The sequence below is a fragment of the Argopecten irradians genome, chromosome 4, assembly GCF_041381155.1.
Source record: "Argopecten irradians isolate NY chromosome 4, Ai_NY, whole genome shotgun sequence".
Taxonomy (NCBI): Eukaryota; Metazoa; Mollusca; class Bivalvia; order Pectinida; family Pectinidae; genus Argopecten; species Argopecten irradians.
This window is the reverse complement of record NC_091137.1, coordinates 34168871-34189317: the sequence shown is the minus strand read 5'-3', so window position 1 is coordinate 34189317 and position 20447 is coordinate 34168871. Positions and strand designations below refer to the sequence as shown.

The 20447-nt window shown below is 35.3% G+C and overlaps 2 protein-coding genes across 3 annotated transcripts; both read right to left on the bottom strand.

The window, feature by feature from the left end:
* Nucleotides 1-609: 609 nt before the first annotated feature.
* Nucleotides 610-4924, bottom strand: LOC138321411 (uncharacterized). Of its 2 annotated transcripts, none has more exons than XM_069265083.1 (2): nt 4276-4543; nt 610-3491 (listed from the first exon to the last, which is right to left on the bottom strand). In XM_069265083.1, exon 2 carries the CDS (start codon nt 3468-3470, stop codon nt 1500-1502), a length of 1971 nt encoding a protein of 656 aa, XP_069121184.1. In that variant the 5' UTR covers nt 3471-3491; nt 4276-4543; the 3' UTR covers nt 610-1499. The 2 variants fall into 2 exon arrangements, with proteins under 2 accessions (XP_069121184.1, XP_069121183.1); XM_069265082.1 differs by lacking the exon at nt 4276-4543 and adding an exon at nt 4592-4924 and having other exon boundaries at nt 611-3491.
* A 5380-nt stretch (nt 4925-10304) lies between these two features.
* LOC138321410 (uncharacterized) lies at nt 10305-19998 on the bottom strand. The gene is made up of 2 exons (XM_069265081.1): nt 19645-19998; nt 10305-19313 (listed from the first exon to the last, which is right to left on the bottom strand). The coding sequence occupies exon 2, from the start codon at nt 19296-19298 to the stop codon at nt 17310-17312; it is 1989 nt and encodes a 662-aa protein (XP_069121182.1). The 5' UTR covers nt 19299-19313; nt 19645-19998; the 3' UTR covers nt 10305-17309.
* Nucleotides 19999-20447: the final 449 nt, after the last annotated feature.

Genomic DNA, 20447 nt, shown 5'->3' with positions numbered 1-20447 from the left:
GAAAAGCAATCGCAGTTTTCTTCGCACAGTTTTTAAAAAGGCGGGATATCATAAATATAAAATTGTGATAAAAATGTCGAGGTACGAGAAAAACTTTTCTTTCATATGTGGATATAAAGAATTTGGATATTCTACCCTCGGGGTCACATTTTTTTGTAAAATCTTCGGTAGTATGGGATAGGATGGGATGTTTTCATAGGGGTTCAGGTGTGTTGATGTGGAGTTATAGTCTAACTCAGAATTGCTCTTAATACAAGATAACTGATAAATTTCAGGTAAATCAGTAGATTCTTCCTCTTTAATTCAGAGGTTTTCCCCTCACTGGAAATATTTAGGAGACTGACAGATAATGTCAGACATGATCTGAAATATCGTAATATGAACCTTTTAAACACTAAGGGGAGGGTTTCTTTAATTAGTCAAGATATTTCCTGAAAGGAAACAACGAGTTATGATATAAACGAATATCAATCCAAAAAACCGATATATGGTAGAGTACCACAAGGTTCAGTACTTGATCCTTTTCCTTTCTTTTTGTTTATAAATAACTTAACAGATAATGCAATATGATAATGAGAGAAGAGACATTTCTATAAAGTGGACGTTATAACTAAGTCGTCGAAACATAAAATCTAGGTCAGATCTTGAGATGTTAGAAAATATTGTCTTCTTCAATACATGTTACTTTTTCGTAGAAGAAAGTGATTAAAACGCATTCATTTAAAGTCATGTGATAAGTAGTTGTGCTGCATTTTTTTAAATATGCTTAATACGTATGTAGCGTACAACAAGTGAGAAATTTATTATTTAGGATAGATGTAGGGAATTGTTTTGTTAGTTGGGGGATTTTTATACGTCTGACTACATAATGTTATCAAATTAAAATATGCGACATGTTCCAGCGGGAATGCAAAGAAAAATTGATTTGTCTTCAAAATGTTCATTGTACAAGTTTATTTGTCAAACTTTCTGTTTACAATCTTATTTAACAAAATCAATGATTTAAAAGGAATAACAAAAATAAGATTGTCATCTCACAATGTAATATTGAAACGGGCAGGTTTAACAATTTAGAAAGATATCATAGAACATGCATGTACTGTAGCAGTGAGTACATTGAAGATGAATAGCATTTTATTTTAAAATGTGAATGCTATCTAACTTTTAAAAAGCGTTTTATTAAGAAATACTATTTCATAGGGCCTAGTATTTAAAAATTAATTCAACTTTTAGAAACAGAGAACAAAAAAAAAAAGAGTTAATGCAGTAATATACGCACATATCAAATCCTTCAATGACCCAAGAAGTCAACTCGATACAACTAATGCTATATTTTCCTATTATGAAGTTATAGTTGATCTAAATAAGGTAGCTTGTTTGTTAACTTGAAATAACCCGGTATCACTTCTTTGTAGTGTTCTTGTTGTTTTCATTTTATCAGTTATATTGGCTCCATGAAATAGTCAAGGATTTCCTAATGTTTATAGTCCCTATCTAAATCACTCAGACAGTTTAGTGAAACCTTTGGTGGCAACCCACACCAACATGGAGGCGTGGTCGTATAGACGTTCCGCCATGTCTCTCCTGAAAATACGGATGGTGCCAGATTGTTGGGTAACGACTTTGCGGAACCGTCTGAACAATGACACGATACCACTGTATCTACGCATGTCATGTAGCGTCACAATCAGCAGGTAGTACGCGTATACTATGGAGTCGACAAACACCCAGCCTTCATAGTGGATACCATTTACAGTTTTTGGCCTCCCCATCTCGTCTTGGAGGTCGGGCGGGATAAGACGCTTGTCACACGGATTAAACACTATTTCTGACACCTTGAATCCTTTCTTATTTTGTGTGAGATAAATGCACTCGACTCCTTCTATTTCCGTAACGTCACTCGCACTAGCCTCGTCCTCAGTGCACAACTCGAATTCCTGACTGGACTCCATTGATTTTATCACCAACGACAAGATAGGGATACAATAACCCAGTCGTCTTCTATAATAAAAATACGTCGCCATTTTGATCCGTGAAACGTGTCCATTTCCACGAAGCTTTGCAAGATATTTATTTTGTAAAGCGTAGAGGACTTTATTAGGTAGAACCATCTTTTCCAAAACGGATAAAGATGTGAAAGCATGAGTATGTAGCATGGACTTATTTTGAATTTCATTGACCAAATACCAGTCTATAAGACTAAATTGACTTCTTCGGAAATTATCGGCATCTGTTTCTGAATTTGTTAGCAATATATCCATCTTATCATCGATGCTTTTCATTTCTTCAATTCTTTGGACGACAATGCGTTTATGTAAACACTTACAGCACGGATTATTGCGATGTTGACATCTTGATGGATTCAGACGAAAATTCAGCGGTAAACATTGGAACACTACCTTTGGACCTTCTCTGATAATGTTATCGAAGACCTCCAGCACTCGATGATAAATTTCACCTTCTAATTTTCCTTCCAGCAAATTAACATCGGTAATGAAGTAATTCGGACATCTTTTGTTTTCAACGAACATTTTCAATTTCATCAGAGAAGACCTAAAGCAAACAGCCAGATTTTCTGGTCTCCAGAATTGTCTTTCCTGTTCCTCAGACATCCAGAACATCACAGTTTTAACATGATATGAAGTCAAGGGTTCCTTGACCTGTGGTTGCATAATCCATTTCATTACCAACTTCATTAAAACGTAGCATTTCATTTGGACATGGTTGAATGATTTGGTGAGAAGATATTCCGTTTTACTCAAGGAGAGGCGCCATTCTATGGCTTGAGTGTCACTGTTTGGATGACCGACACCGACTACAAAACAACCGTATCTCTTTGTGGCCTCTATGACCCACGAGGGAGGCCAGTTGTAATTTCTTTTTCTTTTACACCATTCGTCGAAATCCTTCGGTAAAGAAGGGCAATGAAAACCCAAAACCAGATCGACCTGGATATGTAATGACTCGCCTCCAATGAAAACCGAATCGCTTAACGCGGGTCCATGAACTTCAGGTTCTGGTTCTGAATCACCTTTTGAATACAACACCTGTTTAGTTGTGTTGAGAAGATATGTACTTCCTTTAAATTGTGTGTACATATATTCTTCCTTTTCATTTGCAAGACATTTCAAATACTTATATCCAGGATGAGTTCCGGTTTCTAAAATAATAACAGGAGTTTTTAAACCATTTGGAGTAGAAGCAAACTTTTTTGCAGAATTCAAGTTTCCTTCATCAAACAGCGCAACAGGCTCAATAAATACCGCATCTATATCTGATTCCGTGTCGAGAATACTGCACACTGCATCCCGCTTACTACCGACGTGAATCATAAGTTCATCATCTGTGACATTTGAGAAGTCAATACAAAAACAGTTGAACACTATTCTCCGGTAATCAATAAAAGTTTTTGAGAGACCATAGCTGTCTAACACATCGTTCAGTTGACTCGATATAAGTGGGTCAGACATCGTCCTGGTTGATTGACAACACTGTAACAAAATGATGAGATGATGTTAGAAACATTTATCAATATACACACAATAGTGGTGTTGCTAAACCACTAGGATTGTCAACGGTTAACCGGTTACTTGGTCGGACGTCTGCTAACCGGTTACAAAATTCCGTAACCGATCGCGAATAATCGGTCTTGTTTATATATTTGACTGCTTGTGTAATTATTTTCCAACGGGACACTCCATATTAACCTATATAGAGCAGTTCGACGCATATACAGTACATGTACATCTATTGAAACGATACCGAGGTGGATGAACTCTAAATTACCGCTATTGTAATAAATACATGTCTAGTAATTTCATCAATGTTTGTTTTATGAACATAACGTTTGTACTGTATGAATAACGCATTCAGCCTGTAGTTTAAAACCAGGAATATACCCGTGGCGAACTACAATGTCGTAAAATGTCGAATAATTGGAAAGTCGGTTCTTAGTATGCAAACCATTTCATATGCTGATAAAGAAAGCTGCGATGTTTATTATATAATTTGGCTAGTATGTGTTTCAATAGTATTCCATTCCATTATTACACTCATTAAGTCTAATTAGCAAATAAAAGACACTTTTCAGCCTCGCTAGATATTCTGATACTTTATGTGTTTTGTGTAAAAACCAATCATGCGCACACATACAAATAAATCTGTAAACAAATGATCGAACACCAGACACGCGTCAGTTAACATACCAAGGCTGGTAGTCTTGAGTCAATGCTTTCAAATTAAATATGTAACAAGAATTCTGAACGATAGGCCTACCTTGATTAGTAGTAAACAAAACAATGGTAGAATTTGCAATGGAAGGAAAAATATGTTGTCCACGACTCTCTGACCAGTTTGATTCGTTTAACATTGTATTCCGGTTGTAATCACGCCAGAGGTAAAGTTCAATTATGTGTATGAGTGTAAATATGTGTACATTGTATGTACGATGTTTTTGTTGTCATTGGTATCCTTACGTAATAGATAACACCGCATGGTCATGTATCTAAGTCCCTTTGAGAGCTAGAAGTAGTAAAACATTTTCACGACCTATTATGACTAATTTAGCAACATAACAGACATATTTGCTTACCTTACAAGTAGATAATTCCGTTAAAATTTAACATAATCATAAACAGGAAGTTTAATCCACGGTATTGTAGGCGAAGTATTTATCGACCCATAGAACACACATGTGTAGCAAACCACTTATGTATACTGGTATTTCCATGGTGGTGACACAATTGAATTCTCCGAAAGCTAGTTTCGTTTTTAACTATGTACGATCTTACACATTTATTTTACAATATCATGTTCGAGTCGTGTATAGGCTGTACATAATCATTCAGCTTGGTATTTGCCTAAATTGTCTTGTTACACTCTTAATATATGTCAAGGATTGCCTATACGAATTGATACTTACTTGGTACTTTATCACAATATTATCATAGTAACCAAGACGTTTTATGCTCGGTCTACAGCAAGGTATATTGACTAAAAGGTTGGTATATTGAGAGCATTATCCTGTATATGACTTGGAAAACAAGACATCAGACAACCGTCTTTTACAAATCTCTGATAATTTATTGATTTATTTTCATTTCGAAAATCGCTTATGCGGTAAAATTTTATTGCATCAAATTAAGTATTTTTACAGTAATATTCATTTATCGGTCTTTTAATTCCCCTCTTTGTTTTCCACAGAAGCGATTATAACATGTATAAACAATACTAAAAGCTCTTTCGTATATGTCCAAAACCTGTCATTGTTATGAAGGCCAAACACAGAACATAACATTTACATTTATTGAAGAAAGCTGATGATACTGAGTCTCTCGTCTTTTACACGGGATATTTACCTGAAGTCCAGGTGCTAACCAGAAAACCCAAAAACATAGTTAGCATAAAAGTTTTTTTATAAAAAAAATCTACAAACAAGACCAGTCTAATCTCTTGCCACATTTTCATATAGTAACATGCTAAAATTAAAGGCATTTTTTGAATCACAAAAACATTGAGATCAAGGTTAAGACGCTACTTCGATGAATCTGAGACTGGCAACTCACCAGAGGAAACCCTTAAGCCAAATTGTTATTTTTATTTATTGGTTAAAACTGTTTTATTCATTTTCTTCATAATTCCCTTTAACTATGTTGTTTTATCGCGAATATTACTAAATACCATTGTCACTGAATGTATACTCGAGTATATTTCATGTACATCCCTATCGTCATGTGTCAATGTTTTGTTTACGCGTAAACCTTGATTCCACGTGCTTAATTGAGCATTGAACTATCTTCCTATGGCATATATGGTCTATATAGTTGCCAGAGCTTTGCAGACAATAAATGAATGAGGTGATTGTCTTCATAGCTCTGGTATCTAGATAGACCATAGATGCCATAGGAAGATAGTTTAATGTTTATATTTTACATTATATATTATATTACATATATTTACATTATCAACTCATTTTAGGGTCTCTGCATTAACATTGTTTAAGCTAGACCAGGAAAAAATGTTTATCAACGATGATTTAATCCACAAGATGGAACAGCCATTTTGACGGTGATCAGTTTTTCAGGGAGATGGCTTATATAGGCATAGCCCTATGAAATCGAATGATTTAATAAAATATTTTGAAATGAAAAAAAAAACATTAGTGACGTCATAATGGTCACGTTTTGGATGTCAGTTATACCGTCATATACTTCACTTTGCTTTGGTTAGTTTATATAGTAGAAGTGACAAGTAAATGTAAATATCAAAACAATAAATCGTATTGTTCTCATAAAACTAATACATAAACAACATCAATTTTGATAGCAATCTATATGAATTCTGCGAATATCTAACGCAAATATACTCAAAAAATTTAACATACTCAGATTCAGATTCCTCAAATTATCTTATATTTAGTGAATATACATAACACAAACAAAGCATACACAGTAAATGGTACATATTCTTAGCTTTGCATTATGTAGCGCTAAAAGAAGGCATATGGTATATTTGGTATAAACAGAATTGATATGGAGTTTATTTCTGTAGTAAAATACGAAATTGTACCTCAAAATCATTTCTTTCTAATTAACCGGATGATAAAAGTTATCACGGGATGTTTTGTAAAGATGAAAAGAAACGATATTGAAGTACAGTTATGATTTATAAATCAAATATTACAGTGACATACGCACATATCAATTCCCAATGATTCACAAGTTCATCTAGATTTCTAAACTTATTTTCCCCTCGGTTGGAGGTACGACCAAGGCGAATGTCACTTATCTCTACACACAGACAATATTTGTAAACATGAATTTTCCACCTATTAAGTTGAACTTTATCTAAATAAGGTAACTTGTAGTTAATCTGAAATAAGCCGGTCTTCCTTTCACGTAACTTTCTTCTGATTTTCATTAGATCAGTTTAATTTGCTTGTTCAGATTCCATGAAATAATCAAGGACTCCATTAGGTCCATAATTCATTTAAAAAACACTCAGGCAGTTTAGTGAAACCTTTGGTGGCAACCCACACCAACTTGAAGGCATGGTTGTATAGACGTGTCTCTCCTGAAAATACGGATGGTGCCAGGTTGTTGGATGCAGACTTTGTGGAACCGTCTGAACAATGACACGATACCACTTTATTTACGCATGTCATGTAGCGTCACAATCAGCAGGTAGTACGCGTATACTATGGAGTCGACAAACACCAAGCCTTCATAGTGGATACCATTTAGAGTTTTTGGCCTCCCCATGCCGTCCTGAAGGTCGGGCGGGATAAGACGCTTGTCACACGGATTAAACACTATTTCTGACACTTGGAATCCTTTCTTGTTCTGTGTGAGATAAATGCACTTGACTCCTTCTATTTCCGTAACGTCACTCGCACTAGCCTCGTCTTCAGTACACAACTCGAATTCATGACTGGACTCCATTGATTTTATCACCGACGACAAGATACGGATACAATAGCCCAGTCGTCTTCTATAATAAAAGTACGTCGCTATTTTGATCCGGGGAACGTGTCCATTACCACGAAGCTTTGCAATGTGTCCCTTTTGTAAAGTGTAGAGGACTTTATTTGGTAAATCCATGTCTTCTAAAACAGATAAAGATGTGAAAGCATCAGAATGTAGCATGGACTCATTTCTGATCTCATTGATCATATACCAATCTATCAGACTAAACTGACTTTGTCGATAAATATCATTACCTGTGTACGAATATGTTAACCAATCATCCATCTGATCTTCGATATGTTTCATTTCCTCGATTCTTTGTTCGATAAGGTGTTTATTTAAACACTCACAGCACGGATCATTGAGATGTTTACATCTTGAACGATTCAGACGAATATTCAGTGGTAAACATTGGTACACTACCTTGGAACCTTCCATAATAATGTTATCTAAGACCTTTAGAACTCGATGATAAATTTCACCTTCTAATTTTTCTTCCAGCAAATTAACATCAGTGATGAAATAAGTTGGACATCTTTTGTTTTCAACGAACGTTTTCAATTTCATCAGAGAAGACATAAAACAATCAGCCATATTGTCTGGTCTCCAGAATTGTCTCCCTTGTTCTTCAGAAATCCAGAACATCACAGTTTTAACATGATATGAACTTAGGAGCTCTTTTATCTGTGGCTGTATAATCCATTTTATTACCAACTTCATTAGAGCGTAGCATTTCATCTGGACATTGTTGAATGACTTGGTGAGAAGATATTCCGTTTTTACTCAGGCGCCATCCTATGACTTGAGTGTCACTGTTTGGATGACCGACACCGACTACAAAACATCCGTATTTCTTTGTGGATTCTATGATCCACGATTGAGGCCAGTTGTAATTCCTTTTCCTGTTACACCATTCGTCGAAATCATTAGGTAAAGACGGACAATTGGAACCCGAAACAAGATCGGTTTCTAAATTTAAAAACTCATCTCCATTTGAAACTTTCAACGCGGGTCCATGAACTTCAAATTCATCGCTGGAATATAAACATTGTTTAGTTGTGTTGAGAAGATTTTTATTTCCTTTAAATATTGTGAACAGATATCCTTTCTTTTCATTTGCAAGACTTTTTAGATATTTATAGCCACGCTGTGATCCTGTTTCTAAAACGAAAACAGGATTTTTTAAATCACTTGACATCGAGACAAAATGTTTTGCAGAAACCACAGTCATTTCATCAAACACCATTGCAGACTCAAAACAGAGGATATCTACATCTGATTCGGTGTCAAACATGCTGCACAATGCATCCCGCTTACTGACGACGAACATTGTCAGTTTATTATCCGTTTGATTTGATCGTCGACATAAGCACATAAACAGTTGAACACTATTCCCGGTATTCTATGAAGGGTTTTGAGAGACCATACCTGTCTAACACATCGTTCAGTTGACTCGACATCAGTGGGTCAGACATCGTCACGGTTGATTAACAACACTGTACCAAAATAATGAGAAAATGTTAGAAACTAAGAGATTTTTTTCAACCACGAAACAGGAAATTGTGTTACCATGTGCATTTCGTGAGGGCATATAAAAGTAGTATCAAATAGTATCAAATACTGCAGAATAACTATACAGTCATTGGTTTTCGCAAGTGCATCTCGAAGCGAGTTACTGGATCATTACCATCGGCATTCCATTAGTAAACATCTACGAATGTCACGTGATCATTTGAATATAGTCAGATATCAATACGAGAAAATAGCGTCTACAGGGTCAGAGGTAAAAATTATGTTTTCAATTATTAATGCGAATATATAGGAAAATATGTGAGGTTTGTGCATTGATTCATATGAATCCAGTCCGAATACAACGTCAAGGAACTCAAGAGGAACCCAAAATTAAAGTTTCCCCTTATTACGCGCTTATAAATCGGGTTAAAGGCCCATTACCTTTCCGGAGCAAAATATAAAGGTTTCTTAAAAAACATTAATAACACCAGAAAATGCATACCGATGATCTAAAATAAGGTTACGACACCAAACATATGCAAGATTGCCTGCGTAATATATGAAAACAGTGGAGAGTCAATTCGCTGTTTTGCCGTCTGGCGCAGTGATAGTCAACTACCGCGCGGTATTTAGGACGACGGCGGGAAACATAATACGACCCGCGTAATGAAAATAAACATTTTATTTATTTTTATCAAATCTTTCAGAAGGTGATGATAAATGTAGTATTAACGGTAAGTTAATAATTTTTAGGACTCTACAAAATTATCGATCTTGTTTTACATTCCCATTTTAAAAATTAAAAGCCGTTTCGGAAAGGTAGTGGCCCTTTAAGGTTATCAAAATATTTTGAATTCGAGCTTATAGAGTGCTGTTCATGTTCATTATGAACATAATTATTATTTTGCAGACAGATCAACTACATACATGTAACACCGCATGGTGATGTATCTATGTCTATTTGAGAGTTAAAAATGGCAACAGATTTTCACGACCTATTACGAATACTATTACAACATAATAATCATACTTGCTTACCTTAGATGTAGGCGAAAGTTCAACACTATTTTAAACAGAAATTGTAATCCATGGTACAGTAGGCAGAGTATTCAACAATACAGAATGTGTATAATTATGCAGTAAACCATACATATGCATACATGTATCTCCACATAGATGAAATGATTAAATTTCCAACATTTGAATATATATAATACAATATACATATGAAAATAACAAAATAAAATGTGACAAAGAACAAGTATAATGGCAGTACACTTTATCACAAACTTTGTACAATAACATATAAGTAAATAATATAAATGAATATCATATAACATTTCTTTACACAACTTTACAGAAAATAGGTTATTTTAAAGTTGAATGTGTCGAAATTTTCATTCCAATGAATCAAGCAGAGCTTCTCATATGTTATACACCATTAAAAGTTGCAATCAATGTGATAATTACAATACATGCAATGCAAAGGATTTAATTCATTAACGTCAGTGCAGTGAAGTAAGTATATTCGGACAAACCATAAAGTCACGTCGTTGCACATGCCTTTGTATGGTTTTCACAGCATAATTCATCAATCCCCTATGGTGTTGAATAGGGTACTGAATAAAAAATAGCATATCAAAATTTGTATTCTTTTATGACAACTTTATCTGCTTTGCAACATGCATTAGCGATAGTAACTGATGCAGACGGGGTCAAAGATCCTTTGTCCCGCACTATGTGAGTCAAAGTTTGAATTTATATACTTAGGAAGATTTCCTAAGTTCAGTATAAATAGTAGGCTTATACATTGTAAGTCTCCATCAACGTATGAAACACAATTTACATTAACAGTTTAAAATCGAGAGCTGTTATGGTTTAAGCATGTGTCAATATATTTACCTTAAAAAGTCTTCAATAAAGAAATTCAACTAATCGGGAACATATTTAGGATGAAACATTTCTCATTTAACGCCTAATTAGGTTTAATTTTCCATAGTTGCTTCAACAATATAGCACTTATTTTCGGGTAATGTAAGGACATGCCATTGGCATGGTTCCGTCCATTTCCCGTCAAATAATTTTCCACGATTTAACTCATAACACCCATAATAACGTCACGTATTTTGACACAAACGCTTTGAAACTGCAGTTTGGACGTCAAGCAGCGATAACAGCATAACATGACGTCATTCAATTAATGATGACGTTGACAAATACTGACAAGGCACCGAGGGAATAGGAATTCGGTCAGAATTCACCGTGTCAGCCATTCGGAATACGTGCAGAGTTAATAGCCCATACCACGTATGATATAAACAAATTGGTATCACGTTCATGTAGCATTCTTCTGGTTTTCATAAGATACGTTTTATTTGGTTGTTCATGATATAAACAGGGACTTTCATAGGCGTATAGTTAATTTCAAAATCACTCGGACTGTTTAGTGAAACCTTTGGTGGCAACCCACACCGATATGAAGGCATGGTTGTATAGACGATCCGCCATGTCTCCCTGAAAATACGGATGGTGCCAGGTTGTTGGGTGCAGACTTTACGGAACCGTTTGAACAATGACACGATGTCACTGTATCTACGCATGTCATGTAGCGTCACGATCAGCAGGTAGTACGCGTATACTATGGAGTCGACAAACACCCAGCCTTTATAGTGGATACCATTCACAGTTTTTGGCCTCCCCATGTCGTCCTGGAGGTCGGGCGGGATAAGACACATGTCACCTGGACTCCATTGATTTTATCACCAACGACAAGATAGGGATACAATAACCCAGTCGTTTTCTGTAATAAAAATACGTCGCCATTTTGATCGGCGATACGTGTCCATGAACACGAAGCTTTGTATGGTGTTCTTTTAGTAAAGTGTAGAGGACTTTATTAGGAAGTCCCATCCCCTCCAAAACGGATAAAGATGTGAAAGTATAAGAATGTAGCATGGACTAATTTCGGATTTCATTCCCTAAATACCAGTCTATCATACTAAACTGACTTCTCTGTTAAACATCATAATCTGTGTCTGAAAGTGTTGTCCAATCTTCAATCTTAATTTCGATATTATTCATTTCCTGGATTCTTTCAAAGATAATGTGTTTATTTAAACACTCACAGCACGGATCATTGAGATGTTGACATCTTGAAGGATTCTGACGAATATTCAGCGGTAAACATTGGTACACTACCATGGGACCTTCTGTAATAATGTTATCTAAGACCTTTAGCACTCGATGATAAATTTCACGCTCTAATTTTCTTTCCAGCAAATAAACATCGATGATGAAGTAATTTGGACATCTTCTGTTTTCAACCAACCAACATTTTCAATTTCATCAGAGAAGACATAAAACAATTAGTCAAATTTTCTGGTCTACAGAATTGTCTCTCGTGTTCTTCAGACATCTAGAACATCACGGTGATAACATGATATGAAGTCAGCGGCTCCTTCATCTGTGGCTGTATAATCCATTTCATTACCAGCTTCATTAAAACGTAGCATTTCATTTGGACATTGTTGAATGACTTGGTGAGAAGATATTCCGTTTTACTCAAGGAGAGGCGCCATTCTATGGCTTGAGTGTCACTATTTGGATGACCGACACCGACTACAAAACACCCGTATTTCTTTGTGGCGTCTATGACCCACGAGGGAGGCCAGTTGTAATTTCTTTTCCTCTTACACCATTCGTCGAAATCATTCGGTAAAGACGGACAATGGAAACCTTCAACAAAATACAATTGCATATTTATAGACTCGTTTGCATTTAATAATGTTTGGCTTATCGCGGGTCCATGAACTTCATACTTTGCCTCTGTACTTTCGCCGAGTAATCCTATCTGTTTGGATGTGTTGAGAAGATATGTACTTCCTCTGAATGTTGTGAACGCATACCTTTTCATTTTATTTGCAAGACATTTTAAATATTTATATCCATGATGCGATCCTGAAATGAACACAAGATCTTTTAAATCACTTGAAGTCGGAAGAAAATGTTTTGCCGAGTGAATGTTCGTTTCATCGAACAGGACAGCAGTCTCAATTAAAATCGAATCTATATCTGATCCGGCGTTAAATACGCTGCACAATGCATCACTCTTACTACCGGCGATAATATACAAACCATCAGTGGCAGCCTCATCTGAGTCAGAAACACAAAAACAGTTGAAAACCATCCTCCGGTAATCAATGAAGGTTTTTGAGAGACCATATAGCTGTCCAACACATCGTTCAGTTGACTTGATATAAGTGGGTCAGACATCGTCATAGTTGACTGACAATACTGTAACAAAAAATGAGATAATGTGAGAAATTGTTATCAACTTAAACGTACATTGTAATAGTGTGTATGAACATGTTTCGACGCATCTGTTTGCATTATGTATTAAATGAATCTGTAATTAAAATTTTTTCTTGCTAACCCATCGGAAAGGCAAACAGCATTCAGGAAGGGCACGCATTCTTATCTAGTTACAGTTTATTGTTGTGTATTAAATTTTCCTTATCTGTAGTCACGGTTACGGAGGAAAGTCGCTTCTTCCTACTTATTATTGTAGAACAAGTGGGGAGGATTTTGTTTACTAATGTTGTTATGACGTCAGCCATATTGTCGATGGACGAGTATCAATTGTCTACCAGTAAGGGGCATATAAAATGAAGATGACTATAGTTCTAACCTATCTAGGCTAGTTTCCGCATCCACACTTTAAATAACATACCTAAATAATGTGTAGATGACTTGGGAATATCGATATTTGTGTATAATTTTAAGTTTATATACCTTATACCTTATACATAACACCGCATAATGGTGTATCTGAATATATCTGAAAGCTTAAAATGGCAATATATTTTCACAACTTGTAAGGAATACTTTGACAACATAATAGTCATGCTTGCTTACCTTAGATAGTGATAATTTAGCTGAATGTTACCATTATCTTTAACATGAAGTTTGATCCACTGGACTGTAGGCGGAGTATTTATCGACAAATATATAGAACACACATGTGTTGTAAACCACACATAGCGTGAAAAATTAGCCAAGACCTATACGGATAGCAAGGCTTTATTTTATCTGTGTTCCAGGCTTTTTTCAGATAAACGTTCTGAATGTATCACGTTAAAAATCTTCGAATAGCAATGCAATAATTCCAAAAATTTAAAATCAATTTAATCAAAACAAACAATCAAATTTAAAGCACATTGACCTTATAGCATATATTTCCTTAAATGTACTATCATATTTATTACTGTAAACGTGCCTATTTTAGCGGTAGTTTTATTTTAGCGCTGTTCGTGCTGTTTTTGAAGCGCTAATTCATTTACAGCGCTAAAATTTGTAAAAGGGTATTTTCGTTACTAAACCACCGTATTACGCGAATTAATATCCGCGCTAATAAATCATAATTTACAGTTTTTCGCATTTGCGCTAAAATTTGACTGCGCTAAAATTATTACGTTTACAAAGTATGGTTTCCTGTCAAGTTATGTATTACTCCACCATTATGTATGAAAAGCAATTATATAACGATTATAGTAAGTGTTTAGTTCTATGAACACATTCATTATTATTTAGCTCATTTACTGATGGAGTTGTCTCCCTTACACTAAGGAATGTGTAGGACTTCAGTATACGAAATCTGACGTCAGCTTTTTTGAAGCATTTGATAGCAAAGTCTTCTTGTTGGATTGCAATTAAAGAAACAAACCGTTTGCATAATTTCTTGGCAATCATACCCAAAAAATTATATCATTTTTTCTTTAAAAAATTAAAGATTATTCAAAGCAAAATTATAGCATAAAAATCTAACATCTTACGGAATCTATGGTCTATATTATGATAAATCATATTCTAGGGCTTTACAGACGATCACATAAATCACGCTATACATTTATATAATCCATACAAATAAATTTAATGACGCTTATATTTACATTTCTATAAAGTGTATCAGCTTTAGATGGCGATGAGAGTGGTCTAAAAACAACTATATACGTCACAAGATGGAACAGCCATTTTCATGGTGATTAGGAACAGTTTCCGTGTCAACCTTTGTGACGTCATAATGTTCATGGCGTGGGTGTTATTTACATCCAGATAGACTTCACTTTGGCCTGATTAATTTAAATAGTAGTAGTGTCAAGTGAATTTGAATATATCGCCATAACACCACAAAACTTTATCATAGTATTCATTCCGTTTCAATTATATTTCGCGAATCCATTTGCTCGTGTCTCTTGGCTTAATGATACAACGGGAACAGAAACAAGTACTGTATCGTCATCTCAATTTACAGTTAAGATGATCTTGTATTGTTTCCTTTGCATTGTCTGTCGTTTTTGCAGGCCACCTTTTAACTAATACATGTATTCAAGATAGGATTAAATTGACCATTAAAATATAGATATGGAGAAACCTAATGGTACGTGTATGTGAAACTAAAGTGTGATTTTCTTTACGAGAAGTAATAAATAACGTGTTTTTTGTACATTCTATTGATATCACCCTTGGATACATGTGACGGGTTGTCATGGATGTCGCCTGACAGTATCTGTTAATAATAAAACGGTTCAGGTGTATTAACATGAATACACACAACCGGTGATAGATTGTAAATGTTAATTGAACAATGAATTAAAAATATACATTTAAGAGTGCTGCCAAAGACACATATATGTTATATCACAAAGAGACACAACATGGATATACCGCAGCCCCCAATACATACACACATCCACATATACAGTACACCGCTGACAGGGAGGACTGGACTTCAATGACCCTAACTGTTCATAGGATGGTAAACCTTATAAACCTACTAATAACATACACATCTGTATGTGTAATTCAAAATAAAAAACACTCAGGTAGTGACACATCACAATGATATTAAAGATACACCTAACTCTAAATCCTTAGCTATCTTATGTTGTAATAATTCCGAAATTACAAATATAAAATTTGATAAAGAACAATTACAACGCAAAAATTGTTTTAAACTATATATAACATCCATAAAATTAAGTATCATATACAATTTCTTCTCTAAAACAGTTATAGGTGTTGTAATTTTCATAGGTTATACAACAGGAAAAGTTGCCTTCATTTGAAGAATTACAATGCAGGCAATGCATAGGTTTTAATTTTACATTTGGAAATAAGAGCTTGAAATGAATTTTGGCATAATTACCAAATATCGTGATTAACATCTTCAGTGCAGTGAAATGGAAACACACGGTCTATCAAGCTAAGTCGTGCTTTAAATTTCACATTTGTGTAGTGTTATTAATAATTATAACGTGACTTTTGCATATGTTTTCATCTAAGCATACACAGATTAGAGTATAAAAACATTACCTTTCACAGTGCTACAATTATGTAATGTAACTAATATTTATAAGGCATAATACCTTTTGACGGCGCCTTTGAATGGTTTGCACTGCTTAATTTATCAAACCTAATGATTTTCAATAGATTACAGAAGAAAAAATAGCATTTCAAAATGTTCATCAATTTATGTCACATTTTACTGCTTTGTAACGTGCAGTAGCGTTAGTAACTGACGTAGACAGTGAAAAAGATCATGTGACCCGCACTATGTTAGTCAATGTTTGAATTCATATACTTTCGAAGCGTGCATGAGATCATTATAAACAGCAGGCTTATGCATTGTAAGACTTCATAACTTATGAAACACATTTAACATTTTAAAATTGAGAGCCGTTACGGTGAAGCCATGTGTCAATATATGTAGCTAAAACATCTTCAAAAGAATAATTTTACTAAATCGGAATATATTTAGGATCAGATTCATTTAACGTCTTATTTTGATTACTTTTTCATAGTAACACATGTGGACTGCATTGTGCCGTCCACTTCCAGCCAAATCATCATCAAGTCAAATGGTTATTGAAATCAAGTTCAAGTCCCTTTCAAACTTTTTTAAGCTACCAAACTTACAAGTGAAATCCTTGATACCCAAGCGCATTACACAGATTATAATTATTTCCGGTTGATTTTGACCCCGTCTATAAAAAACGTAATGTATTTTTATACAACGGTCACGACACATACGCTTTCCAACAGCAGTTTGGACGCCAAGCGGAGATCACAACATATCATGACGGCATTCAATTATTGATGGCGTGGTACCGATCGAGGAAAAAGGAATTCGGTCAAAACTCACCATTTCAGTCAATCAGAATGTGACTATATACCACGTGTAGTATAAAACATTGTTAATTAACAGCTGTAATGTTTATATGATACCCTGAGAGTAAATTAACACTCGCCTATTGTGGTAGAAAGTTCGTTTCTAGATCACTCGGTAAGTTTAGTGAAACCTTTGGTGGCAACCCACACCAACATGAAGGCGTGGTCGTATAGACGTACCGCAATGTCTCTCCTGAAAATACGGATGGTGCCAGGTTGTTGAGTGCAGACTTTCCGGAACCGTCTGAAGAATGACACGATACCACTGTATCTACGCATGTCATGTAACGTTATAATCAGTAGGTACCAGGCGTATACTATAGAGTCGACAAACACCCAGCCTTCATAGTGCATACCATTCACAGTTTTTGGCCTCCCCATCTCGTCCTGAAGGTCGGGCGGGATAAGACGCTTGTCACACGGATTAAACACTATTTCTGACACCTGGAATCCTTTGTGGTTTTGTGTGAGATAAATGCTCTCGACTCCTTTTATTTCTGTAACGTCACTTGCAATAGCCTCGTCATCAGTGCACAACTCGAATTCCTGACTGGACTCTATTGATTTTATCACCATCGACAAGATAGGGATACAATAACCCAGTCGTCTTCTGTAATAAAAGTACGTCGCCATTTTGATCCGAGAAACGTGTCCAACACCACGAAGCTTTGCTATGTGTTCCTTTTGTAAAATGTAGAGGTGTTTGTTTGATAGACCCATTTCTTCTAAAACGGATAAAGATGTAAAAGCATGAGATTGTAACATGGACTCATTTCGGATCTCATTGATGATGTAACAGTCTGTCAGACTAAACTGAATGCGTTGGTAAATATCATCATCTGTGTCTGAAAGTGTTAACCAATTTTCTATCCTACATTCGATAATATTCATTTCCTCGATTCGCTGGTCGAGAAGGTCCTTCCTTTTTAAACACTCATAACACGGATCATTGAGATGTTGACATCCTGTAGGATTCAGACGAACATTCAGTGGTAAACATTGGTACACTACCTTGGGACCTTCTCTGATAATGTTATCTAAGACATTCAACACTCGATGATAAATTTCACCTTCTAACTTTCCTTCCAGCAAATTAACATCGGTGATGAAGTAATTTGGACATCTTTTATTTTCGACGAACATTCTTAATTGCATCAGAGAAGACATAAAACAATCAGCCAGATTTTCTGGTCTCCAGATTTGTCTCTCATGTTCTTCAGACATCCAGAACATCACAGTTTTAACATGATATGAACTTAGGGGCTCCTTCATCTGTGGCTGTATAATCCATTTCAGTACCAACTTCATTAAAACGTAGCATTTTATCTGGACATGGTTAAATGACTTGGTGAGAAGATATTCCGTTTTAGTCATGGACAGGCGCCATTCTATGGCTTGAGTGTCACTGTTTGGATGACCGACACCGACTACAAAACAACCATATTTCTTTGTGGCCTCTATGATCCACGAGGGAGGCCAGTTGTAATTCCTTTTCCTGTTACACCATTCGTCAAAATCTTTCGGTAAAGACAGACAATGGTATCCCAAAACCATATCAATTTGTAAAATTAAAGACTCGTCTGCAGCTAAATATGTTTGAGTTAAAGCAGGTCCATGGACGACTTTAAAATCTGATTCTCCATCGTCGTCGCATAATATCGCTTGTGAAGTTGTGTTGAGAAGGTATGCACTTCCTCTTAACTTTGTAAACCGATCTTCGTCCTTTACATTTGTAAGGCATTTTAAATATTTATATCCATGATGTGACCCGGTCTCTAAAATAAACACAGGATTTTCTAAACCATTTAAAGTCGAGACAAAATGTTTTGCAGAGTGCATGTGTTTTTCATCAAACAGCACTTCAGGTGCAATAACAATCACATCGAAATCTGATTTGGTGTCATGAAAGCTGCACAATGCATCTCGTTTACTTCCGCCGACAAACACAAGTTCTTCATCGGAGATATCTTTATCTAAGACATAAACACAGAAACAGTTGAATACTATTCTCCGGTAATCAATGAAGGTTTTTGAGAGACCATAGCTGTCTAAAACATCGTTCAGTTGACTCGATATAAGTAGGTCAGACATCGTCATATTTGAATGACAGCACTATAACAAAATAATAAGATAACGTTAGAAACCGATATCAACATACACGTTACAGTGGCGATAGGTTTATGAACTTGGTGTTATATCTATTCTGAATCAGATGTCTAACTAGACATTTACGAAAAATGATGATATTAAATCGTCAATAGTGGAAATGAGGAAATAGTAATATGTGTGTAAGATTTTCTCTTGGTTTTAATTGTTGACATTGCTGTCACTATAGACTTACTACTCATAGCATCGCATGCTGGCCATCTTTCTGAGACCTAGAAATGGTACTATTCATGAAATATAAGGAATATTTTGACAAACATGAATTATACTAGCTTACCTTTCGCTGATTCTCTTTAACAGCAGGTTTGATCCATGGTACTGTAGGCGGAGTATTCAATGATCAGTTTATAATGTATATGTGTAGTAAACCAAACATACATATGTATATGTACAGGTATATCCACCTACGTGTAAAGATTAAATCCATCGGCGAATACTAGTTTTGCATATAATTGCAGGGTCTAATATAGTTAACAATACCATGTTATTGTTTTATCTAATCTCTACACAAGCCTTCAACTTGGTATTTACATATTTATCATATAATGTTCCTATAGCAATCTTATACCAAGGATTTCTAACACATTGATACTTGGAACTTGATCACATTTTAACGCATATCTCTGCTGTGTTCCGCGATATTAATATGGCTTAAGTGTTTCTTAAAATGATTTCTTTCCGTACTTTATATTCTTTCCGGTTTCCGACATTGAATTAGTAATTGATGATAACCCCGGAAGTTTTTCAGAAGATGTGCACTTGTTGTGTATAAAATCATTTATCTAAACATGCCGAGGTTAGTATGAAAGTAAGTGATATAGCGATAACGTGAGCTATCGCTCTTGAACAAATCTATATAACACGGCTAAATAAATGCTTAAATGCTGCACACGATGACCTCGAAAAAAAATATATATATATTGCCGGTGTTCAGTTATTTCTTCAGGAATATTCAGGAAATTCATGTCCATATAATCTTTAATGTGGTCGTTTTTGCGTAATCGACGTCATTATGGATGAATATTATTATGAAACAATATCGAATGAAATGATTGGCAAAGTGCCGTTTACGATGCCTTT